Genomic DNA, 26,307 nt, shown 5'->3' with positions numbered 1-26,307 from the left:
ATAACCTTCTGCAGTCATGCGACAATGCCATGATGCTGCCTTGGAGACAGCTTAAGATCAGTTCAATGAAGCCTCTCACAGAGACCAACACTAATGCCAAAACTGCAGTCCTTATACATGAAGTACAACCTTCTAAACTCCAGGAATATAAGCTTAGTTTATGCAATCTCTCCATGCCATTTAAGACTTGCAGCCCTGATAACATTCTGACAACAAAGCAGGTGCTTTCATTTGTTTGTTCAGTGCTCCATTCTCGAGGACATGAAATCCTCAGTTGAAAAAAATTCAATCATATGGATTTGCCACTGAAAATGATGTTTGGTTGAGGACAGCCAGAACTGCTTCAAAAGTTAAAAAGCGGACCTTGGTGGGGTATCTCGTTGCTTACATTTGTCAACCGGTCAGTTTTTTGTGTGAGGAGGATGTCAACTCTTACTACCTCGCTTGCCTGCTCCTTCGATGGTTGTCCCTCGTTGGTGGTCTTCGGAGTCTCACTGCGCATGGTTGCAGGCACCTTGGTGAGGATCTCCCTCACAAACTCCATCTGGCCAAAATGGGCGGCCACATGAAGGGCTGTGAATCCCGTCTTTAGGGAAGGAAAGGCATCTGATTAGATTATGCTGCATTCAAGATTCAAAGAGCACAGGCCTCCCTAGATGTGTGTGCACTCATCCTGAGGAAAGGACCTAGAGGTGAGAAAAACCTCAAGGTCATAGCAGCCAACAATGATAAAATCCCTGGCAAATTACTCACATCACTACCAGGAAGATTGTGGCAAATGTAAAAATGTTGCTTTTGAAGAGATGGTGGAATTTTACATTCAGAATATATTCAGAATAAGACATTGATAGTTTGGCTTTTAAGTTCTTTGGTGCATTCCTGTACGATTACTGATAGTTTGTCGCACACTGAATGGCTGATAGGCTGACTGTAAGCAAATAAAACTCAATGGCTGTATTCGCTTTTGAATTAGTGGGGCTTTGGGTAAGCGGTCACGTGATGTTAAAGATCACTGCATCAACCCTGCCAAACTGCGTCTGAATTTGTTCTCAATTAACTGCCAGCTCCCTTTAAGGCCTGTCAGAAACCTACCACACCAAATTTTAATAGGGTCAAGGGGTAGTGGCTAATCCCTCGCCCCATCCTTGTGAATTTCTGGCCTAAACTGCATAATAGCCACCACTACGTCAGTGATGAAAAGACCTGCTCCAAGATGTCTCTGAAATGCACACCTCACTGAGGAGGTCATTTTGTCAGCTTCCACGTGAAGGTTGCACTTGTATTTGGGACAGGGTCTTTGCTGCTATATTTATTCAGCTTAGTTCAAAGAACAGCTTTGTACTCTAGGTCTCCTAATCATAGAATTTACAGTACAGAAGGAGGCCATTCGGCCCATCGAGTCTGCACCTGGTGGTCTTGGAAAGAGCACCCTACCCAGGTCCACATCTCCACCCTATCCCCATAGCCCAGTAACCCCACCCAACACTAAGGGCAATTTAGCATGGCCAATCCACCTAACTTGCACACCTTTGGACTGTGGGAGGAAACCGGAGCACCCGGAGGAAACCCACGCGCACACGGGGAGAACGTGCAGACTCCGCACAGACAGTGACCCAAGCTGGGAATCGAACCTGGGACCCTGGAGCTGTGAAGCAATTGTGCTAACCACTATGCTACCGTGCTGCCCCTAATGAGAAATTCTTTATCATGTTATTATGAATCATAGAATAGATTCCCTACAGTGCAGAAGGAGGCCATTCGGCCCATCGAATCTGCACATACCCTCTGAAAGAGCAAGGCCTAATCCACTGTCCTCTCCCCGTAACCCCACTTGGAGGCGATTTAGCATGACCAGTCCACCTAACCTGCACATCTTTGGACTTGTGTGAGGAAACCGGAGCACCCGGAGGAAACCCACGCAGACACAGGGAGAACGTACAAACTCCACACAGACAGTGACCCAAGGCCAGAATTAAAGCCGGGTCTCTGGCGCTGTGAGGCAGCAGTGCTGACCACTGTGCCACCGTGCCGTCCTATGAAAAAGGGGGCAATGAAAAAAGGAAATGAAACATGCATTTATTTGTATAGCCCTTACATGATCATCCATGGCTTTGCATCCAATTAAGTATTTTTGACGTACAGCTACTGTTGTAATGCAGTAAACACTGCAGCCAATTTGCAGATCTCAAGTTCCACAAACAGCAACAAGATAATGACGAGATGATCAGTTTCTTTGGCATTGATTAAGGGAGAAATATTGGTCAGGACGTCAGGGATAACCACCCTGCTCCTCTCCAAAATAATGAGAAGCTTTTACCTTCACTGAGAGAGCAGACTTGTTTTAAAGTCTCGTACAAAAGACAGCACCTGAAGCAGGGTAGCACTCCCTCAGTGCTGCATGAGATTTATTGATTTATGTGCTTAAGTTCTGGAGTGGGACTTGAAACCTATCTTTCTCACTCAGAGGCAAGTATAGCTACCGACTGAGCCATGGCTGACACCCATAAAGACAGGAAGAGGCTATAGTTTGAAGGTGCTTAAGAATTAGACAACAGCAAAGATATATTTTCCTATCAAGTAACCCTTCACTCACCAGGGACTACAGATTAAAATATTGTGCTTAGGCAACCCCAAAGAATTTGTCTCCTCTTCTCCTGTAAATTGCGGTGTTGCATAAATTGGACTGAATTCTCTGGTTCCCCCAGCCGCGTGTTTCTCGGTGGTGCTCCATTCGCTGGCAGCGGGATTCTCTATTCCCGCCGCTTGTCAATGGGAATTCCCGTTGAAGCCACCTCATGCCGCTGGGAAACCCTTGGGCGGAGGTGCGCTGCCGAGCAGGAACAGAGAATCCCGACGGCCGGAGAATTTCGACCATTAACTTCCAAATGATTTCATGATAGCTCTGGATCCCCATTTTGAAGTGCCACAATGTTGGATAGCCATCCTGTATGTACGAGCAGTTGGAAATTATGCACAGGGCTTTGCGGAGGGGAGGGAGCATTATAATATCTAAATGTGCCTGTAGATTGCTTGAGTTCATTGCTTCTGATGCCAGCACTCTACACCTTGAACATCCTCAAAGTGGGTGGTGATCTGGTGTAACAGATTTCATAGAATCATCATCGAATCCCAAGGGCAGCACAGTGGCGCAGTGGTTAGCACTGCTGCCTCACGGTGCCGAGGACCCGAGTTCCAACCTGGCTCCAGGTAATGGCCCGTGTGGAGTTTGCACAATCTCTCTGTGTCTGCGTGGGTTTCACCCCCACAACCCAAAGATGTGCCAGGTAGGTGGATTGGCCACGCTAAATTGCCCCTTTATTAGATAAAGAAAAAAAAAGAATCACAGAATCCCTACAGTGCAGGAGGCCATTTGGCCCATCGAGTCTGCACCGACATTTTGATTGAGTACTCTACCCATGTCTACTCCCCCATCCACCCCGTCCTATCCCCTTTGCCCCATAACCTAACCTGGACGCGAAGGGCAATTTATCATGGTCAAACCACCTAGCCCGCACATCTTTGGACTGTGGGAGGAAACCGGAGCACCCGGAGGAAACACGTGCAGGCATGGGGAGAAAACGCAAAATCCACACAGACAGTCACTCACCCAAGGCTGGAATTGATCTCGGGTCCCTGGCACTGTGAGGCAGCAGTGCCACAATGCTGACAAGTTTTTCCATTAAGTCCACCATTTTAGCCCATCAGAAAATCTGAGCTGTATCGTAAACCATGGATATGTTCTGTGCACAATGTAAGCGCCTTGAATTGGTTAGACTTTTATCTAAGGCGTGTCTGTGTTCTACAGCATTGATGTGTGAGCAACGTTAGACATTGTGGAATAAAAGGGACAGCAGCAACATGAATTGGCTGAGTGGCAGGAAATGAAGAGTAGTGGTGAACAGTTGTTTCTCAGACTGGAGAATGTTTATATTGGATTTTCCCAGGGATTGTCGACGGCAATTGGAAGTATTGTGACCCATGAGTAGGATGGTGCGGAACTTAAAAAGAGCATAGATGACTTGATGGAATGAGTGGGCAAGTGGGAGATAGAATTTAATACAAGGAAGTTTGAAGTGATTCATTTTGTTCGGACGAATGTAGAGAGACAATATAAAAGAAAGTGTACAATTCTAAAGGGGTGCAGGAGCTGTCAAAGCTTTCCTTCTTCCATTCATCCGGGCAGATTTGGAAGAGATTTGGTATTCTTGCAAATTAGTCCTGATCAATGCAAGACAAAAAGCTTTGACAGTATGTTTCTTTCTCAGTAGTACTCAAGTTTGGTATCACCATGTGGTATTATCAGGTATTGCAGTACCCGAGAGGCTGTAGACCATTGGGTAAACCTAGGAGTTTACCATTGGCTGTTTGGTATGTAGCTCCGCCCTGACAGGCTGGGTATAAGAACCGGTGCCGTCCCAGCAGCCCTCATTCTGTACCGAAGCTGCTGGGGAACAGATCTAGTCTATTAAAGCCTTCAGTTATGTTACAACCTCGTCTGTGAGTTTAATTGATCGTGCATCACACCAAGAGACTGATATAAATTCAAACTGAAAGAGAATATAGAATAAAGAATTAGGCAACGTCTTTAACCTTTGTACTGGTTATTTTAAAGGATATAGTGCCTTTCAGGGCTTCCAGGACATTGATGTGCCCATTTTTAGAAGCTAAATGAATTGCATTCATCCCCTCCTGGTAAATGAAAAGAAAAAAAGAAACAATCAAAATAATTACATTCAGGAATAATAATAATCAAAAAATACAGCATGCAAGGAAAATGCTCGACCTCATTCAAAATTTTAACATAATCCTGTCTTTAAACTTGTTCAGAACATTGGCAATAAATTGTAGCATGGAGCTAATTTGCTAATACACTCAAGTGAGGTATGGTACTCCGTAAACATGGTGTAGGTGCCAGGTCTGTCCAGTGTGAGGGAGGACCAGTGAGGGAGGACTGGGGAGGTGGGGTGGGGGGCACTATCGGGTGATGGGGGGAATTCAGGCTCTGTGGGGGTGGGGGGTGGTTGGGTTCGCTCCGGAGGGAGGCGGCCCATTTCACTCTGGAGCGGGACCGTAGGTTGGGGGGGGGGGGGGGGGAGATCCCATGCAGCTGGAGGCCAGGTGGGGGGGGGGGCAATCCCATTGGGGGTTTGGGTGGGTGGGGGTTGTCCCAACCGGTCCTCGGGCTGGGTTCTTAGAATTGTTATGCTGAAGTTAGAAGTAGTTTTATTTCAGCATCGTGTTGTTGGAATCATAGAATCAAAAAATCATCAATTCTGCGTCTGCTCTGCGGATGTCAGGATCCGGGTCCAATTAAGGGGGGTGAGCGGAGGGGGTATACCGGGTCTGCTCTGGGGCATTGGAGTCTGGGTTCACTCTGGGGTGTCGGGTCAGCTCCTGGGAGGACAAGGGGTGAGGGGTGGTGGTGGTGATCGGGTCTGTTCTGGGGGGCATCTGTGAGGGTAAACCCTTACCTGGGAATGTTTGAGAGAAATTCCCCAGCGCATCATTGGGGTACCCCTAAATCCGATGCTGGGGGGAGATAGTGGTGACGGTGACCATTCTGACGTCTTTAGTACCAGCCCAATGTCCATTAGTCCGAATTGTTGCAATGGGTGATTGACAAAGGGAAGCGACGAACCCCCCAACAACGGTTCATATGGGGATGCCCTTACCGAGTGAAGTTGAGTTGTTGGAGGTGGCAGTGTTCATTGGGTAGCTGCCTTTTTCAGATGGAAGATGAACCAGAGGAGGAGGAGGAAGGTCAAAAGAACAGCTTCCTAACATTTCGACTGAGGTCAACACACTGTGCCAACTGTTACGAGTTGTATACTTTTTCTGTCTAATTAGTTAATGCATCATATCTAATCTGCTGTTTCTTAATAAACTATCTTAAAATTACTTATGACTAGTTGACTGTCTATTTGGGTATCTGTAGCCCTTGATCTTACAGGTGGCTGTTGACCATGTGACTGAAACCGGCATCCGATACTGATATTCTTTGTTACCCCAAGACCCAGAAGAGACTTGAGTAGACCACAGTGGAAACCGACAAGACAGCAGCTGCAAAGTAACTATGCAATCTTTGTCTTTTAAGAACCATCAGCCAGTCTGAGAACGAGATTCTGAAACTAGCTGCAAGTCATTAAGTAGCCAAAGTGTTTAAACTGTTGCAGCTTAAGTTTCACCTGAGAAACAAACTCATAGATATTCAAATACAAGAAACCTCACAACCTACTGTCAACCCTTTGCTTTATGGGACCCTCACTTCAACTTTTAATCATCCAATCAATTTAAGAAACCACAGACCTTCAATGTGGGAGGCTGGTCATTTTAAATCAAAGGCTGAATTAAATATAGTCTGTAAAACTGCATTATCCTTATCTGAATCCAATTTTTGTGTATGTGTGTTTGTATGCACACACGCGTGAGACTGAGGGTGTGACATTGTTTTAATTTTGGGGTTAGTACCTGAGAATAAATAACCTTAATTATTTTAAAGTCACAAAAGCTTGCTGCTTAATTATTTAATTGGAATACCCACTCAGGGTAGGAAAAGATGAACTCTTTCCATACAGGGCACACTGATTAGGGTAGTGGAAGAGCAAAATTAATTCTATTTGTGGCAGCACATAAAGAAAGAAACAAAATAACTGGGTTTCCAAGTGTAACTCAGCCTACTCATATTGAGTAGAATTATATAGAAATTGCAGTTAAATAGTCCATTCAGCTCAGCTGGTCGCAATTAGTGTTCCAGTCCCATAGGAGCTTGTTCTCACCATATTTCTCTAACCCGAACAGCAAACATCCTTATTTTCCTTTCTCCTTAATATGTTTAGCTAGCTACTGAATTCCTGATTGGACTTATCAGTGACTTTCTGAGTTTTATGACACCATACCGCCTGCTCCCGTTGCCAATTTTAAAGCTCCCACATATGGAAACATTTTTTGTATCTTCCCTATCAAACACTGTCCTGATTTTAAAGACCTCCATTAGATTAATACGCACGGCATTCTCATCAGTGGCAGATGCCCCAGACTCCAACAGCACCTTAACAACCTCTGAATGACCACCAGCAGCGGCTAGATGGAGTGGAGTGGAGTCTTTAGTCTGAAAAAGGAAAGAGGCAATTTTCAAAAACAGGCGAGGTCGATGCTAAAAGAAAAGGCTCCCGTTGCTCTTTTCCTGCACCACTTAGAACGAACATCCTTTATTAGTAAATGAAGCTAATTCCTTTGATGCTCGTGAGGTGAGGAATGTTATGTTGGGAACAAAATATTTAATTCCGAATTGAGTACTTTCAATTCTGACAAAGCTTGACAGTGAGTCGGGATGAAGGACAATGTTAATGTTGTCAAGCAGAATGAGTGGTCGAGGAAACAGCGACAACAACTTACCTTTGCCCAGCATCTTTTATGCAAGGAATTTTAAGTGCAAAATAAACGGAAAGAGTGGGAAATTGGGAGGCAATGTAGGGGAGGTGACTGAAAGGAGTCAAGGGTGTTTTATGTTGTTAGGACCTGACTGTAATTTTAACTTGTTGGCCTGAGACAGTGGGTTTCCTTTGTTCTTTCATGGGACGTGTGTCGTTGCTAAGGCCAGTAATTGTAGTCCATCCTTAACTGCCTTGGACTGAGGGCCATTTCAGAGGGCGATTAAGAGACAACCATGTTGCTGGAGATCTGGAGTCACATGTCAGATCAGACCTTTGTTAAAGGACATTAGTGAACCAAACGGTAGTAGCTTTCAATTCCAAATGTTATTGAACCTATGCCCCCAGGGCATTAGTCTGAGCCTCTGAATTACTAGCTCTGTGACATTACCATTACACCACTGCCTCTCCTGGCAGATCTGGTGGGTGAGCAGATTAGGACCACAGGAACACGAGCCTTTCTGCAGAAATTTGCTTGTGGAGCCTGGAGGAGCAGGAACGCTGATCCCCTCCCTGCTAATGATTGTGAGAGACCCACCTCCCACCCACCCAAACTGGCAATTCCCAGCAACCTCCGGGTCACATGGATTTCCACGGTTTCTCCCGACATTCTGCCAGAACTGGTGGGATTTTTGCTGACAGCCTTTTAATGTTTTTAAATACCGTTGCTGCAGCAGAGATTCTATTTCCAACAGGCAGACAGGTTCTGAAAGGTGGACGTGGGTGTAGGAATAGGCATGGGCAGGGTACGGGCAGCGACGTTCAGGTATCATGGGGGCTTGCTCTGTCCTTTGGCTGTCTGAATCCCTCTGTGGGTTAAAATTGGAGTTGCTGTTTTAAACATAACGGCCAGAACTTTCCAGCCGTTCATGCCGGCGGAATCTTCTGGTCCTGCTGACGGCGCCCACAGTGGTGGGTTTCCCGGCAGTGAGGGCGCAGTCAATGGGAAGCCTCATTGACAACCCGCTGCCAGCCAATGGTGGCCCGCCTCTGTGAAACACATGGCGGGTTACGTGGAAAAATCCGTCCTTGGTCTTCATTGCTCTCAAACTGAACATAGTCAAAACAAGAAACATATGTGCACAATGGGCAGCCCTCCTTCAAGCTCATGCACTCAAAATCAACAATGGCTTCATAAAATCTACTCAGTATTTGGCTCCGGACCTCCACTACTGCATCTAGAATTGGAAAAGTGCAGACAGCATGATCCAGGATTGAGGTTACAGCTCCCACCTTCACATGTACTTAACATAAAGGACTTGCATTTATATAGCATCTTTCATAATAGCAGGATATTTCAAAGCACTTTGGTCCGCATTGTAACGTGTGCAGCTAATTTGGGCACAGCAAGCCCCCACAAAAAGCAATATGATAGTGATGAGATAAACTGTTTTAGTTATGTTTATGTTAAGTGAGGGGTAAATAACTTTCTCAGGTTGGAGAAGATTAAGTTCGGGTTGAGGGGGTCAGCAGAGGGCTTTGAGTTGCGGTGGGGGGTTGTTCATGGCGGCGTTTGAGGAAATGTTCGTCGCGGGGGGATGTGGTGGAGGGGGGAGGAGAGGGGAGGGGATTAAAGGGGAAAAACTGTACAAACTGTGGACTGGGACTGCATGGCGTGTGTATTTTCTATTTTGCTTTTTAACACATGTTTGGAATAAAAGGGAGGGATAAATAAAGGCCAGGTCATCGGGAATAACTCTTCTTCTCTTCTTTGAAATAGCATTATGGGATCTATCACATCTACCTGTGAGGGTAGATGAAGCTTCGGTTTAACATTGCAGCCAAAAGGTGGCACTTCCGACAGGCCTTGCCAGTGATGCACACATCCCATGAACAAATTTTAAAAAGAGAAACATAATTATGACCACATAACCAGTTTCTCAGGGATAGATAATGGCCAAGACAATAGGGGTTCTCTCAAACCTTTCTTCGAAAAATGAAAAGAGATTTATTTTCTGTTTACGTAAGAGGGTGGATGGGGGGCCATAGCTAAATGTCTTATTTGAAGGTTGGCATGTCCAACAGTGGAGCATTCCCTGTTCACTGTGCTGGTATCAGCATCGACGATGTGCTCGTATTCCTGAAGTGGGATATGCACCCGCAATATTATGACTCACCTTGCATCATCCCCGACGTAGCTAGAAAATGTTGGGGGAGGTGGATGAAAATAAATCTATTCAATGGAAGAAGGTATTACTGTAATCCTGGAGGATGGTTAAACCCTAGCTGAATCCCAACTCCTTTGCCTGAAGGCGATTAAGGACACATTTGGGAATTGAATCTGAGACTAGTAAACTGTGTAATTCAGTAGCACATCATGTAGCAAATTATCCAGAATATGTGTATGGAAATGCCATTCTTGTGCTGCTATCTGTGCCCTGTTGCTCCAAGCATTTTAACAATTTATATTTAATCTTTGGGCCATTTCCTAGCTACTTGTGACACATAGTAAATTGCATGGGTCATGAGCAAGTTGTCTTGTTAAGTTGTTGAGTTAAAAGACAGGAATTTGATCGAGTAGCTTTAATGGTGGATTGGGGTGTAATGGGATTCAACTTCAATGATCTAAGTCTTTTTTTAAAATAAGTTTAAAGTACCCAATTCATTTTTTTTCCAATTAAGGGGAAATTTAGTGTGGCCAATCCACCTTTGGGCTGTGGGTGTGAGACCCACGCAGACACAGGGAGAATGTACAAACTCACACAGACAGTGACCCGGGGCCGGGATCGAACCAAGGTCCTCGGCGCAGTGAGGCAGCAGTGCTAACCACTGCACCACCATGCCGCCCCGGCACACCATCGCTGGCACCGGGATTCTCCATTCCCGCCGCCGGCCAATGGGATTTCCCATTGTCGCCACCCCACGCCGCCGGGAAACCTGTGGGCGGAAGTGCGCTGCCGGCAGAACAGACAATCCCGCTGGTGGAGAATTCACACTTAAAGATGCAGTGCTAACCTCTAGAATGGTTGGGAGCACATGAAATGAAATATGTTGTGTGATTAAGGCTGACCCCCCAACCCCCAGGCGGGGCTGTACTCATTTATGCGTCTCCGTGAGTTCTGATCGCCAGGTGCACGTCACGGGGGACCTGTCGTGATTCACTCCAGCGTGCCCTCACGCCGACGTTAATGGACAATTTAATGTTGGTGGACCATGAGGTGTAAAGTCCTGATTTGCATAATTAAATAGCAGCAAATGGGGCTCCCAACTTTTAAAGTCGGGATTCCCGTTACGTCATTGGTAGGGGGGGGGCTATGTCGCTTTGGCACTCCTGCTCGACTCTCTGACCCCTCCGCCATTTCCCCTCCCCCCAAAATGGGAGTGGAAAACTCCCTCCTCCCTCAATATGTTTGTACTGAATTGCAAGTTAATTTTGGCTTTGCCTGTTACAGGAAACGATTTAAAAAGTGAAATCCAGTCCATCTGTTCCTTCCATCGAGGTTATTTGGGGATTTGTTTCTTTTAAGATTATTGGTCTCCACGGGGATTATAATAATTGCAATAAAGCACAATTGACATCTCTAGAATTCTCACTGTAACATTGTGTGAGCGCTGAAATGTAAAAACAACAATAGCTGTCCCAGGGAGCATATGATATATTGGCACTGTGAATGCATCTCAAGTTAACTAAATCTAAACTATCACTGAGGTGCACCTCACAATGTATAAAATTTGGGGCTCTCAGTACAGCCAGTACTTGTGGGGTGTTTCCACCGTATTGGTTGTGTTCAAAAACTTAATGTGTGATTCACAGAGACAAAAGGCAGTAAATCGCACACAGTAAAAATAATTATAGACGAAAAACAATAATTTAACGATGGAATTCCCAGCTCTGAAGAAGAGTCATATGGACTCGAAATGTAAACTGCATTTTTTCTCTCCACAGCTGCTGCCGGATCTGCGAGATTTTTCCAGCACTTTTCTGTTTGTGAATAAAATTCTGAGTGTTGGCAACGATCGTCAGCACTCAGATGAAAAAGAATCAAGAGCACACTTTAGCAGAAACACAAGAATGTGCCAATAGTGAACCAGCCTTAAGATCAACAATATTTTACATGTCTTCAAATACATGACATACAGATCAGTTATTTTCTACCTTGTACATTCAATAGTTTATGGTATGTTTATTCGCTCCAGGGATTGGAGACCTCAGGCTTACCTTGTTCCGAGCTGTCGTTACTCCGGCTTTGTTGAATTTCAGCAGCTCCTTTATTACGGCCACACTTCCCTTTGACGCAGCGATGTGGGCACAGGTGGACCCCTCCATGTTTGCCGAAGTCACCAGTTCTGGCTTCTGTTTGAGGAAGAGCTTCACAACCTCAGAATGATCATTCTCCGCAGCCAGGTGAAGTGGCGTTTGTCCGTGCTGGCAACAGCAAGAAACAGCAAGGGGAGGGTGATGAGAGCTCATGACTGGTGTGATCAGAGTCCCTTCCATCTGCAGGCTGGAAGAATCTCTTGGAACATGTGTTATGAGGTAATTGCTCATAGAATCCCTACGGTACAGAATGAGGCCATTCAGCCCATTGAGTCTGCACTGACCCTCTGAAAGAGCAGCCTACCCAGACCCACTCCCCTGCCCTATCCCCACCGGACACTCAGGGGTAATTTAGTATGGCCAATCTACCTAACCTGCACATCTTTGGACTCTGGGATAAAACTGGAGTACCTGGAGGTAACCTAAACAGACACGGGGGGAACGTTCAAACTCCACACAGACAGTCACCCCCAGGGTGGAATCAAACCCGGGTCCCTCGCGCAGTGAGGCAGCAGTGCTAACCACTGTATCACTGTGTCGCCTTGTAATGTCAATCTAAATTAACAATCATATTGCATGGAATGGCTACAGGGGAAATGGAAAATGCCCCTCAGTGTTTACCCAGAGAGTGTTGGAATTTGGAATGTGCTGCCACACAAGGCAACAGACCTAATGCTGGAAAATGGAATTAGGATAGGCGTTTGACGGCTGGCGGAGATACGATGGGCCAAGGGGCCTCTTTCAGTGTTGTCAAACTCTAGGACATGGAGAGATTGTGGCATTGAGCAGAGATGCAGTTTAGGTGAAGTTATCTGATAGAGAAAAACACATCAGGATATGTTGATAGGGTTGGTTGAAATAGGATGAGCGGTAATCACGTGGAGCGTAAACACTGGCATAGATCACATGGGCCAGTGGCCTGCTTCTGTGCTGCAAAATTCTTTATTAAAAAGTGCAATAACTAATGCTATTCAGAAGTGCACTTTAGTGCAGAACAAGAGCTTTACCCTGCGTCTATGTTATCCCCGATGTTAACTGGATGTTACATCATCCAGTATTGTCATTGGTGACCCCAAATGAACAAGTAAAATGCTGGAGAAGTCATTATTGCCCCCATTGAATCAGGAAAGCCTGGTCCAGTTTCGATATTACATTCCATGCCAGCAAAGAGGCTCGTAAAATGCACTGGAATGGTTCATTTATCTGGCAACGTTCCATTAGATTTCCTTGATCGATTTATAAAACTTCTGTTAGGTGACATCCCCCCCTTAGCTCAAAGGTTTAATTCACCACCCAGTTTTGTACGGGACCACAAGCAGGCCCCATCTCCAATCCCTCATCTTGAAGCGAGGAACAATATTGGCCTCACATGACAGCACCTTCAAAAGCGAGAGAGATGTGGCTGAAAATCACTGCCTGAAATACTTAACTATATTCTGAGTCCTTTCAGCTGACGGTATAGGAAAGATTTTCTGTGGAACATTCTGAACACCATATCTTGCAGTACTGCCATTAACTTATCTATGATGTGGCGATGCCGGCGTTGGACTGGGGTGAGCACAGTAAGACGTCTTACAACACCAGGTTAAAGTCCAACAGGTTTGTTTCAAACACCAGCTTTCGGAGCACTGCTCCTTCCTCAGGTGAATGAAGAGGTATGTTCCAGAAACATATATATAGACAGATTAGAATGCTTAGAATGTGAGCATTCGCAGTTAATTAAGTCTTTACAGATCCAGAGATAGGGGTACCCCCAGGTTAAAGAGGTGTGAATTGTCTCAAGCCAGGACAGTTGGTAGGATTTTGCAAGCCCAGGCCAGATGGTAGGGGATGAATGTAATGCGACATGAATCCCAGGTCCCAGTTGAGGCCGCACTCATGTGTGCGGAACTTGGCTATACGTTTCTGCTCGCCGATTCTGCGTTGTCGCGCGTCCTGAAGGCCGCCTTGGAGAACGCTTACCCGGAGATCAGAGGCCGAATGCCCTTGACTGCTGAAGTGTTCCCCGACTGGAAGGGAACATTCCTGCTTGGTGATTGTCGCGCGATGTCCATTCATTCGTTGTCGTAGTGTCTGCATGGTCTCGCCAATGTACCATGCTTCGGGACATCCTTTCCTGCAGCGTATGAGGTAGACAACGTTGGCCGAGGCGCACAAGTATGTACCGCGTACCTGGTGGGTGGTGTTCTCACGTGTAATGGTCCATGTCGATGATCTGGCACGTCTTGCAGAGATTGCCATGGCAGGGTTGTGTGGTGTTGTGGTAGCTGTTCTGAAGGCTGGGTAGTTTGCTGTTACATTAACTTATCTAATTATTAACTAAGCCGACATGAATCAAGGATTAGTTTATAGCAAAGAATTGTTATATAAATCCTTAGTCACTGTTCGATACAATGCATACACCAGTAGTCAGTTGCAATTAGGCTTCATTTTAACTTAAAAGTGTAAAAAATGGGCCATTATTACTGAGGGAGTGGCAACTGAGTCGGATTGTCACTCTGCTCGAAGGCACTTCCCTGGAAATCCAGGAGATCCTATGTTCCCTGACCTTCTCACTCAGGCTGAGACCTGTGCAGTGCAGCATGCTCCCAGGGCAGGGCAGCTCACACGGCCATTTTAAATGTCCGGCCAGGGTTTATTTTTACTTTGTCCATGGAATGTGCCATCACTGGCTGGGTCAGCATTTGCTGTCCATCCCTAATTGCCCTTGAGGGGGAAGTTAAGAGCCAACTACATTGCTGTGGATCTGGAATCACATGGAGGCCAGACTAGGTAAGGACGGCAGAATTCCCCCCCTAAAGGGCATTAGTGAATCAGGTGTGTTTTTAATCAACAACGGTTTCATGGTCATCATTTTTTAATTCCAGATTTTTATTGAATTCAAATTTCACCAGCTGCGGTGACCGGATTTGAACCTGGGTCCCCAGAGCATTACTCTGGGTCTCTGGTTTACTAATCCATTGACAATACCACTCTGCTACCACCTCCCCTAAAACACTTTAAGCTAGGGAGAAGTAAAGTGTATAAGGTAAAAGGGTGGGATTTGACAGGGGTTGGGTTTGGTCGGGTGCTGGTGGGAAATTGGTCTGGAGGGACGTCCTGTAGGGGTGGGAAGTTTTCATGGGGGTGCTGAACATTTTTGGGGTACCCAGTTAAACTGTATTGGAGTTCAGCTCAGAAGTTACAGACTAATGTTTTCTGATTTTCTACCACATACTGATCACGGATTTTTTAAAAAAGTGTGATTGTCATTCTTCTGGGATTGTGTTCCGAAATGCCACACGTTTTGGAGTCATTTGAGGTCAAATTACTAAAATGAAGTTATGCACTTTCGCATAGAAGAGATAAGTGAGAATTGAATGGGGTGGGGAGGGGGGAGTTTGAGATTGTCAACATTGGATCAGAGAAAAACAAGAAATATTTATTTACTGGTTGAAGAGTAGAGTTGTGGAACACCAAAGGGACTTAGATGTCCGTGTAGATAAACTATTAAAAGCTAGTGCACAGGTTGAAAAAGGCTAATCGGATGTTACCCTTTATCTCTAATGGAGCTTGAATTCAAAAGGAAGGAAATACTGTTAAAGACTGCACTCAGATTTGTGCGCCACACCTCAGGAAAGCTCTGTTAGCCTTGGAGAGGATACTGTGCAGGTTTGCCAAAACAATATCATAGTTTAAAAAGCTAAATTGTGAGAAAAGGTTGAATAAACTTGTTTTGTATTCTTTGGAGTTCAAAAGGCCGAGCAGTAGTCAAATCAAAATGATAATGGGATTCAAAATTCTTGAGACAGAGTAGCTTACATTCTTATTGTCCTCCTATCCCTCCCAATCGAAGGTGCTAGATGCAGAACAGGGGAGCACAATATTAAAAATAGAGCTGATCAAGATAGAGCATTTTTCCACACAAAAGGGTAGCGGAAATCTCTTTCCCTCAAGTGGCTGCAGAGACTGATCAATTGAAGTTTTTAAGATGAAGATTGGATCAGTTGATTTTTGTTAAGTACAAATCTCAAGAGGTATAAAGGCAAATTGAGGCGCAGACCAACCATTTTCTCACAGGCTTCTTTTTTTAATAAATATTTTTATTCTCCCCCTTTTCCACATTTTCTTCCTGATGCACAATCAATTACTCTCGAGACAAGGTGACTCATAACTAATAGGCTTTAATCAGCTAGAACTGTACCCAGCAGCTTCGACACAGAAAGTGAAGGCTGCTGGGACAGCATTGGTTCTTATACCCCGCCTCTCAGGGCGGAGCTATGTACGTTAGCCAATGGTAGACTCCTAGGTCTAGCCAATGGTCAACTACCTCTCAGGTACTGCAATACCTGGTATTACCACACTTCCAAATTTACATCCAACAATAAACAATAATCAGTAACGAATGCAATGTCAATCCTCATATCAATAACAACAATCCCACCCTCCCACCAAACCCCCAAACATTAGCCTGCATGTTAACATAAACAAATAACAGGGCAGCACGGTGGCGCAGTGGGTAGCACTGCTGCCTCACGGCGCCGAGGTCCCAGGTTCGATCCCGGCTCTGGGTCACTGTCCGTGTGGAGTTTGCACATTCTCCCCATGTGTGCGCGGGTTTCGCACCCACAACCCAAAAGATGTGCAGGGCAGGTGGATTGGCCACGCTAAATTGCCCCTTAATTAGAGAAAATGAATTGGGTAATCTAAAAAAAAATTTTAAACATTAAAAAAATAACAAAAAGGAATCAGGAATCACCCATGGTCACCATTTAGGGCTAGTTTAGCTCAGTGGGCTAGACAGCTGGATTGTGAAGCAGAACAAGGCCAGCAGCGTGGGTTCAATTCCCGTACCAGCTTACCCGAACAGGTGCCGGAATGTGGCGACTAGGGGCTTTTCACAGTAACTTCATACTTGTGGCAATAAAAGATTTTCTTTTCTTTTCGTAACACATAACAGTCCCCCTCCTCCCAACTCCCTAAACCCCCCCCCCCTAATGATCAATGTAATCCAATTCTCGAAAGTGCATAGTGAATAACGCCCATGAATTGTGGAACCCCTCCATCCTTCCCCTCAGTACAAATTTGACCTGCTCAACAGTCAAGAATTCCAGCAGGTCCCCCCACCATCCCAGGGCGCAGGGTGGAGAGATTGATCTCCATCCCAACAGGATACGCATTCGGGCGATCAATGAGGCGAAGGCGACAACACCTGCCTCCGCACCTGTTTTCACCCCGGCTGGTCCGACACCCCGAATATGGCCTCCCGAGGGCCCGGGTCCAGTTTCACCTGCACCACTTCAGAGATCACTCTTAAAATTCGGCAGGCATTGGAAAATAAACAGAAATCGCGGCAACACGTTCACTTTAACCGCCTGTACCCGACCTGCCAGAGATCATCCCATCTTGCCAGATCATCTTTCACCCTCCGCACCAAACTAGAAATGTCGTACCTACGGAGACCCCCCACCCCCCCAAATCCTGAACAACTTGCACCCCCAGGTATCTAAAGTGAGTCCCTGTCCTACGGAATGGCAGCCCCCCCAACTACTGCCCACACCCCCGGCTGAGACATCACAAAATATTCACTCTTGTCTAGATTTAATTTGTACCCGAGAAAGACCCAAACACACGAAGCAGCCCCAGTATTTCCCCTATTGACACACTCGGTTCCGACATGTATAATAACAAGTCATCGGCATATAAGGACACCCTATGCTCTATACCCCTGGCACTATCCCTTTCCATACCCCCAAACTTCTTAACACGATGGACAATGGCTTAATTGCAAGGTCTCACAGGCTTCTTAATGGCTCTCTGACTCATAAGATACTTGAGAAAAGACCCTGGCCGGGATTCTCCGCAAACTGGCGCGATGTCGGCTACCTGGCGTCAAAAACGGCGCGGATCACTCCGGCGTCGGGCCACCCCAAAGGTGCGGAATTCTCTGAACCTTTAGGGGCCAAGGCCTCACCTAGGCCCGCGCCGGAGTGGTTTCCGCTCCGCCGGCTGGCGGGAAAGGCCTTTGGCGCCATGCCAGCCAGCGGCGAAAGAATTCGCCAGGCGACGCATGCGCGGGAGCGTCAGCGGCCGCTCACGGCATCCCTGCGCATGCGCAGGGGAGGGGGTCTCTTCCGCCTCCACCATAGTGGAGACCATGGCGAAGGCGGAAGGAAAAGAGGGCCCCCACGGCACAGGCTCGCCCGCCGATCGGTGGGCCCCGATCGCGGGCCAGGCCACCGTGGGGGCACCCCCCCGGGGCCAGATCGCCCCGCGCCCCCCCCCCAGGACCCCGGTGCCCGCCCGCACCGCCTGCTCTCGCCGGTAAGGTAGGTGGTTTAATCCACGTCAGCTGGAGAGGGTTGACAGCGGCGGGGCTTCGGCCCATCGCGGGCCGGAGAATTGCTGGGGGGCCCTGCCGACCGGCGCGATTCCCGCAGACCGGCGGGCGCGATTCCCGCCCCCGCCGAATCTCCGGTTGCGGAGAATTCGGGACAGGGCGGGGGCGGGAGTCACGCCAGCCCCCGCCGATTCTCCGACCCTCCGGGGTCGGGCCCCCCCCCTCCCCACCCCCCACAGGCCACCCCCGGAACCTTCATCGCCGAGGTCCCGCCGGCTCAGAGGACGTTAGAACGGTACCGGCGGGACTCGGCTTTTCGGTGACGGAGAATCGGCATGCCGGCCCATGCCAGAGAGTCGCCACATACCCCGACCGGCGCCGCACTGACCACGCCGGCCCCAGTGGCACCGATTCTCCGCTCTGCGGCGAATCTCGTCCCGGCATCAGGGCGGCGTGGCGCGATTCGCGCAGCCCGCCCGCGATTCTCTGACCCGGCGGGGGCTCGGAGAATTCCGCCATTTTTCAACTTTCAACGGACTGGAAGATTTGCAATTTGAAATGAGACAGTAGAAGCTACCTAAAAAGGTGAAGGTGAAGAACAAACGAATCGCCCTCGGGGGTGTGTGAAGAGGGAAACGTTTCTTATAATTCAGACACCCATCGAAACTCACAACTGTCTGAGGATGAGGCATTCAAATGCAAAGTGCTGGATATTGAAATGATGGCTGCCACAGGTAGACCAACTCAAGCCCGCTTGGAAATACATAATGGGTGAAGTATTTCAGGTCAGGCTGCAGCCATTGTAGAGAGATTTCAATAAAAACTTCAGCAGAAGAGACAGGCTAAAAGTTCCCTGGCACCCTTCCCCCTTCTCTCCTCTCTTTGAAGAAGTGTTTGAAAGATAACTTTACTAGAAATCTGCCTGCGAACTGAGATCTCATAATAATTACAATCATCTCCATCTGACTGCATCCAAGAAACCAGTGCTTTTATTATTTTTCCCATTGGGTCTAGTGGTTAATAAATTTGCTCTTTCTTTGACTCAAGAAGATCTTGTTTGGTAGGATCCTTAGAGGCACATCCGCGTGAAAAGTTAAAATTTTGTCGTGACCAACGGAAGAGGTTGAACAGAGGGGCAACAGTTCACCCCTTCTCATCTAGTCGTACCACCTTGAATTTGACCCGCTAACCAGCTTCGCTTTGTTTTACCATTTGCCCTCATTTCACAAGGTTTGCTTTTGTATAATGACGGCTTTAAAAGCATTCCAGTTTTATTCTGTGTATTGGTATTACCCCCACTTAGTAGGAGTGTCCCATCAACTTGGTTCAGGCCATATGTCACCCTTGTTGGCGGAGCCCTCGTGAAATCCAATGCTAGCATTAAACTTTAAGTAGCTTTGATCTGGTTGGTCATTTTGAATCCAATAATGTTTTCTCCATGATTTTTGCAATGTAATTTAAAAAAATGTTTACTCCTTGTCGCCAATGTAATAACATCGCCAAGGTTAGTCTTCCAGTGCCAAATCCTTTTATTAAAGTAATCAAAAATGCCACAGGTTACAGCACACAAGTCCAAGTCTGGGGTCCTATGGGAATACTGGTCTTGATTGGAGCAGTGGGTTTTCAGCTCCTGCTGTACAATTCCTAATTGGGGAACTAATATCCCATGAAGCCCACGGGGAGATCTATTGACAATCTCCAGTATTCTTCATGACCATCATAATATCCTCCCTCCTCAAGTCCATTTCTCCCTCAGTACTGCTGCGGCTAGGAGATCTCTTCCGCCGCTTCGCAATCGGTCTGAGGTCCAACGAGGGTGGAACTGGATCTGGAGTTGGTGAACTGATTTGAAGACCTTCACTTCCGGAGGGAGCGTCGAAGAGACACTGACACGGATTCCTCCTCAGGGTCTGCTTCAATCGGAACACCGGACTGCTTCCATCTCGGAACCTGAGTCCTCGTTTTCAGCGAGGTGACACAGGGTTCTCTTCGGCTGTAGCCCCATACTAACGGTGGCCATCTCCATGGCCAGTAGTGTGGATTGCTCGGGATATACTCCCTACCTCTGAGGTGGTCCAGGTGTTTTCTCAGGACCTTATCCTGGACCTTCACTTTGTAGGATACTAGTTCCGTTTTCTCCATTATGACTCCAGGGATCCGGCTGGAACCATCTCTGAGGTTCCTCACATGGACCAGATCACTCACCTTGAATATTCTTTTCGTTCTCACAGAGTCGTAATTTATTTTCTGATTCTCTTGTTGGGACTCCAGCCTCCCTACCAGGTTTGGGAACCGACAGCTTAATCTTGTACAAAGCCATTGTCCCCTTAACAGTTCCTCTGGAGGATACCTGTTGTTGTGTGAGGAGTGGTCCTATAATAGAATAATATAATTGTTCCAGCATGAATTGCACTGCTTCACCAAATTCATGATGTCTGAGTCGAGAGTGGGCTCCTGGTGGGCTTCTCAATTTAGATACCCCAGGGGGGCCACTATGTAGTTCCATTAATATCGGCATTGCCCTGGGTGAGGGACAACTACCTGGGATGTCCAAAGAATGATACCATCCTCAACACTGAGTTCATCTTTCTTAGTCGGATAAGGGGTGTGATTTAATGGAAAAGATTTGAAGTGTGGAAGCGAGCAGGAACTGCCGCAAGCTTCCCGACACTTGCCACAACGAGGCCGTCACCGGTATCGAATGTTAATTGGTCCACTTAACCAGGCCCCACGGGCTTCACGCCGCAAATTACTGTCCCACCGGCTGATTCGCCGGGACCACGCTCGCCAGCTCCCGCTAACAATATGCGGGTTGTACTTAAACCGATCCCGCAGAGGAAACCCCACACAGCTCACAGCCATGCCACCGAGGTGTCCAGCCCCACGATTCGGGAATGCCGACCTGACCAGATTGTTGGATACAATTGAGACCAGAAGGAATGCCCTGTTCCCTCGAGGGGATCAGAGGGTCAGCCACATGGCAGCCAGTGCCACCTGGGAGGAAGTGGTGGTTACCCTCAGCTCGGGGAGAGTCATCAGGTTGACCGGCACCCAGTGCCGTCAGAAGATCAACGACCTCCACCGGGCTGCACAGGTGGGTTGGCACCGGTCCCCTGTCACCGTGCCTGCCCGCCACCCACACCTCTCCCCACGAGCATGAGCCTGGCACCGCCCTCGCCCAGCACCGTACCGTGTCCCGGCCCACCTATGTCCAGCAGTGCCACACTCGCCGGCCGCCTCACCCCGCCCCATACTCTCCATCCCGCTCATTCTCCCCCCACCCCACGATGAACCAAGCATGCAGCAACCGATGCCCCCTCTATGTCCCCGCAGGAGAGTTGGCCCACAACAGATGGGAGAGGGCTCAGATGGGCGGCATGGCACCGGGTATCAAAGTCCTCACCCCTTACGAGGAATGTGGGGAGCTTGCATTGTGATCCCAAGCCAGGACAGATAGGCCATACTCCAAGATCTACACAGTGGATATCAAAGATGAAAATGGGAGCCAGGAGCTATATATGGCAGCCTGGCCTGGATGGTGAGGTCGAGCAACTGGCCCAGCGATGCATCACATGCCAGAAGCATCAGAAGCTCCCATCAGCCTCACCACTCCACCCATGGAAATGGCCAGCCTGGCCTTAGGGGTACCTACACACAGATTTTGCTGGACCTTTTCAAGGCTCGATGCTCTTGTTAATATTGGACACCCATTCCAAATAGCTAGACGTCCACTGAATTCTGTCCACCACTTTAAAGGCCACCATCGAGCAGCTATGACTCTCGTTCAGTCCCCAAGATATTAGCCAGGCACCACAGTATCCGATTCAATAGCGAGGAGTTTGGACGCTTCATGAAGACAAACGGAGTAAAGCACATCTGGACAGGTGCATACCACCCTTCCTCAAAAGGCCTGGCTGAATGAGCAGTGCAGACTTTCAAGAAGGCTATGAGGAAAAAGGCCATAGGATCTGTGAGATGAGGCTGGCGCACGTTCTGTTCAGCTACCGGACCCCACCACGTTATGAATGGAATGGCACCGACTGAACTGTTGATGGGTTGGAGGTTCAGAACCTGCCTTAGCTAATGTTCCCGATATTAGCCTAATGTTCCCGATATTAGCGGGAAAGTAGAAAGGAGGGAAGACCTCCAGAGGCAGCACTGAAGCATACGGACGCAGGACAGCGGTTTCCGACCGGGAGACGCAGTAAAAGTCCGAAACTTTGGATACGGTGCCCGGTGGACTGCAGGGACTGGGATGAAGCAGACCGGGCCAGTATCTTGCCCGATAGAAACGCAAGAACGGACGGTGCGGAAGCACCTTGGTCACATCCGGAGCAGGGAGCCAGCATCAGGACAAACACTACCGGAGGAACCGTCTTCCAGCCCCACCAGATTGGCACAAGGGGCCTGGGACATCACCCTCTCGAGGCCCCTACACTGAGATGTTTGAAGTGGAGGATGCAGGATCTGACATGGTGACTCAGACATCTGAGTTTTCAGATGATGGCCTCACCAGGGAACGGTCCCCGATGGTGCCCCACCATACAATCAACGTGAAAATGACATTTGCTGACACGCTACACGCCCCCTGACCGAGCCCCACAACAGCCAGAGGTGCATCCGCGACAAAGTGAAGAAGACAACCTCTTCCCCTCCCTACAACAGAGGGACTTACGGACTTCAGGGGGGGGAGGTATGTTATAACCCTCATGAGACCCGTAGGGATGACCCGATTGATCTCTCCATGGGGCACGTAGAGTACGGGCAGACAACGGATGAACGGACATCGCGTGACAATCGCCAGGCAGGAATATTCCCTTCCAGTCGGGGAACACTTCAGCAGTCAAGGGCATTCAGCCTCTGATCTTTGGGTAAGCGTTCTCCAAGGCGGCCTTCAGGACAAGGCAGAATCACCGAACAGAAACTTATAGCCAAGTTCCGCACACATGAGTACGGCCTCAACCAGGACCTTGGATTCATGTTGCATTACATTCACCCCCCCACCATCTGGCCTGGGTTTGTGAAATCCTACCAACAGTCCTGCCTTGAGACAACTCACACCTCTTTAACCTGGGATTACCCCTCTCTCTGGATCTGTAAAAACTTAATTACCTGCAAATGCTCGCATTCAAAGTATCGTCTTGCATTTTTGACCTTGTCTATATATATGTTTCTGGAACCTACCTCTTCATTCACCTGAGGAAGGAGCAGTGCTCCGAAAGCTAGTGATTTGAAACAAACCTGTTGGACTTTAAGCTGGTGTTGTAAGACTTCTTACTGTGCTCACCCCAGTCCAACGCCAGCATCTCCACATCATAAGATATTTAGGTGTAGCATTGGGGTCGATTGGGCAGCATGGTGATGCAGTGGTCAGTACTGCTGCCTCACGGCACCGAGGGCCCGGGTTCGATCCTGGACCCAGGTCGCTGTCAATGTGATGTTTTGCACATTCTCCCCGTATCTATGTGGGTCTCATCCCCACAACCCAAAGATATACAGGTTAGGTGAATTGGCCACCTTAAATTGCCCCTTAATTGGAAAAAAAAATTATCGGGTTACTCTAAATTTATAAACAAAAAGTATTGGGTCAACATAAATTTTAGCTTTGGCTCCATTTATTTTTCCAAGGCCCCCCTGGAAGACATCAACGTATTTGCTGATGAATTCATACAGTGCTCCCACACACAGCCTGAAAATCTCCAGCCAGTTCAGCCTGATTCGCTGGAGCCAATCTCTTTCCAGGAGGCTTGGTCCTCGGCCCACACGACGATGAGCGGGAGTCAGGCTAACTGCTGACTCTAGGTCACTGAGCTATTGTGATGCCCTTAATCCGCAAAGGTTCTCCCGTGTAGGTGTCTAATCTGGGCCTCGTGTCTTCCAGACATAAGGTCGGATACCAGTTTGGAGGCGAGCATATGTCTGCCCCCCCCCCAATGACAGAGTCCACAGCTCCCGTGACCACCTCCATTTTCATTGGATGACCATTTAACTGCAGTTCCACCATTATTGGGGCGACCTTTGTCGTGATGATGTGGTTTAGTTACATTGCCCCTGTTTCTGGAAGTGGGTATACCTGCATGATGTGAGCTTGTACTGGGCCTGGCTTCTTCCCTGACTAGTACCATTTTACCTATTCCTATAGCTTTGCCCTGACTGTGTCCTTTGGCAGTGCTTACAATAGTCCATCGTCTGACACCTGCAGCCTTCCAGAAGGGGTTCCCGAGCATCTTTAGGACTGTCATTATCTTTCCTTGACTGCCAGAGGGTGCGAGCTGAGCCCCGATATTGTGATGGACTATTTACACAGGTGCCTTCAGGTGAGGAATGGTCACTTTTACATGAGGCCCCTCTGCCTAACCGCAGGACATTTATGTCTGATGCCCCGTTCTCTAAATTTTCCAGTGATAGAGCTATTTCAATGTTTTTTTTTAAAATCCAGGCTGGTTACGGACAATAACTTTTTTCAGTTGTCAGATTTTTTATTCCAATCTGTCTTGCAACATTTCGGTAAGGGATGGTCTGAATTCACAATCTTCTGCCAGTTTCCGCAATCTGGTCAAACATTCGGTAACAGAGTACCCCGGGGTTCTCACTGCCGTGGTAAAGCGGTATCTCTGGAGGATGATAGAAGGTTTAGGTACATAGTGATTTCGCACCGGGTTTACTAGCTCGCCAAAAGTCTTTGAGTCAGGGACATCTGGGTGAGTCAGGTTTTTTATCACGCTGAATGTCAGGGTCCATGTCAGATTACTTTCTGCTTCTCTTCTCCCACAATATTATTAGCCTGGGAGAAGTAACGCATGCTCTCTGTGTATTGGGCCCAGTCTTTTCCGTTAACACCATAGGGTTAGAGTTTACCAAAGAAAGGCACTACTTTTTTCTTAGCGGAGAAGCCGCTTCTTTCCGACGCTTAAGGTTGCTTGGGGGAAAAAAACTATTTGCTCCTCGTCGCCAATGTAATAACTTCGCCAAGACTGGTCTTCCATCACCAAACCCTTTTATCACAATAAAGAAAAAGGCTGCCGTCGCAGCTTACAGCATGCACGTCCAAGCCAAGGGACCTACTGGGGTCCGTCCCGGGTTGGAGCAGCGGGGTTTAAGCTCCCGCTGTATATTTCCTCTTGGGTGATGTGCTCTCTGCACCCCTGGCTGAAAGGTCGGTCAGCACCCCACCAACAAGAAAGTAATCTGCTCCCCCCGACCCCCCCCGTATTATTGGCTGGGTATTAATTGGCTCAGGATGAGGCTCCTACCCCCCAGTCCCACTTTCGAGAGCTCTAGACCAATCTGATTCTGTTCAATGCTGGGAATACAGGAGCTAATCATGGAATCCTTACAGTGCAGAGGGAGGCCATTCAGCCCATCAAGTCTGCACTGACCCTCTGCAAGAGAACCACACCTAGACCCAATCCCTCACCTTATCCCCGTAACCTCATCTAGGGGCAATGTAGCATGGCCAATCCACCGGGCCTGCACATCTTTGGATTGTGGGAGGAAACCGGAGCATCCAGAAGGAACTGACGCAGACACTGGAAGAATGTGTAAACTCCACACAGACAGTCACCCGTGGTCAGACTCGAACCTGGGTGCATGACACTGTGAAGTAGCAGTGCTAACCACTGTGTCACTGTGCCAGCTCCTAATCAACGTTGGACTTCAGGCAAGTCCGGGTATCACTGGGGCCAGGCTGGCACACCCCAATGAGTGGGCTGAGGAGGCTGGGAGTATTTAAGAGGCAGGAATGAGGGTAGAAGCGGGTGTATTAGCTTGGAGGGGGGCAACATTTTGGCATTGCAGACTGCCAAAGGAGGTACCCACCCTGGCCCGACACCGTAAAAGCTGACAGGCTATCCATTTGGGGTCGGTAAAATAGAAGTGGAGGCTAGATAAGGCCCTTAAGAGTGCATCAATTTCCCCCTTTAAGTTCTCAATTGGCAGGAAGGCCACCTGATGCCATCCTCATCAAGGCATAATTGTGGTGGGGACAGGGACAGGCGGGTTGGCAGTAGGCACGCCAGGGGCTGGATTTTACATGCCTTCCAACCTGCCGAATGAGCAGGATATAATTGAGCCCAAAGAGGCTACAAATTGATAGAGACAGTTCAAGTGGAGAGGCAACAAGATGGCAAATGGAGTACAGCCTGGGCAAGTGTGAGGTTATTCACATTGTTTGTAAGAATAGGAAAGGTACAAAATGCCTAAATGTCGATGTTCAAGAGACTTAGGTGTACGCCGAATTGCCTAAAGAAGTTAGGAAATGAGATGGCATGTTGGTCTTTCGGGGGGGATTAAAATGTAAG

At 47.9% G+C, this 26,307-nt stretch overlaps 1 protein-coding gene across 4 annotated transcripts in view; it reads right to left on the bottom strand.

Moving 5' to 3' along the window:
- trpn1 (transient receptor potential cation channel, subfamily N, member 1) overlaps positions 1 to 26,307 on the bottom strand; it is a 466,288-nt gene that overhangs the window by 91,129 nt on the left and 348,852 nt on the right. For all 4 annotated transcript variants that reach the window (XM_072468296.1, XM_072468298.1, XM_072468299.1 and 1 more), the window contains 4 exons: positions 11,590 to 11,796; positions 7,007 to 7,108; positions 4,591 to 4,689; positions 440 to 586 (listed from right to left, as the gene is read on the bottom strand). In XM_072468296.1, the coding sequence (XP_072324397.1) occupies positions 440 to 586; positions 4,591 to 4,689; positions 7,007 to 7,108; positions 11,590 to 11,796 (555 nt within the window). The remainder of the gene's footprint in view (positions 1 to 439; positions 587 to 4,590; positions 4,690 to 7,006; positions 7,109 to 11,589; positions 11,797 to 26,307) is intronic.

This window comes from Scyliorhinus torazame, chromosome 11, assembly GCF_047496885.1.
Source record: "Scyliorhinus torazame isolate Kashiwa2021f chromosome 11, sScyTor2.1, whole genome shotgun sequence".
In the NCBI taxonomy this organism is placed as follows: domain Eukaryota; kingdom Metazoa; phylum Chordata; class Chondrichthyes; order Carcharhiniformes; family Scyliorhinidae; genus Scyliorhinus; species Scyliorhinus torazame.
Note: the sequence above shows the minus strand (reverse complement) of the source record. Positions and strands in the feature narration are given on the sequence as shown.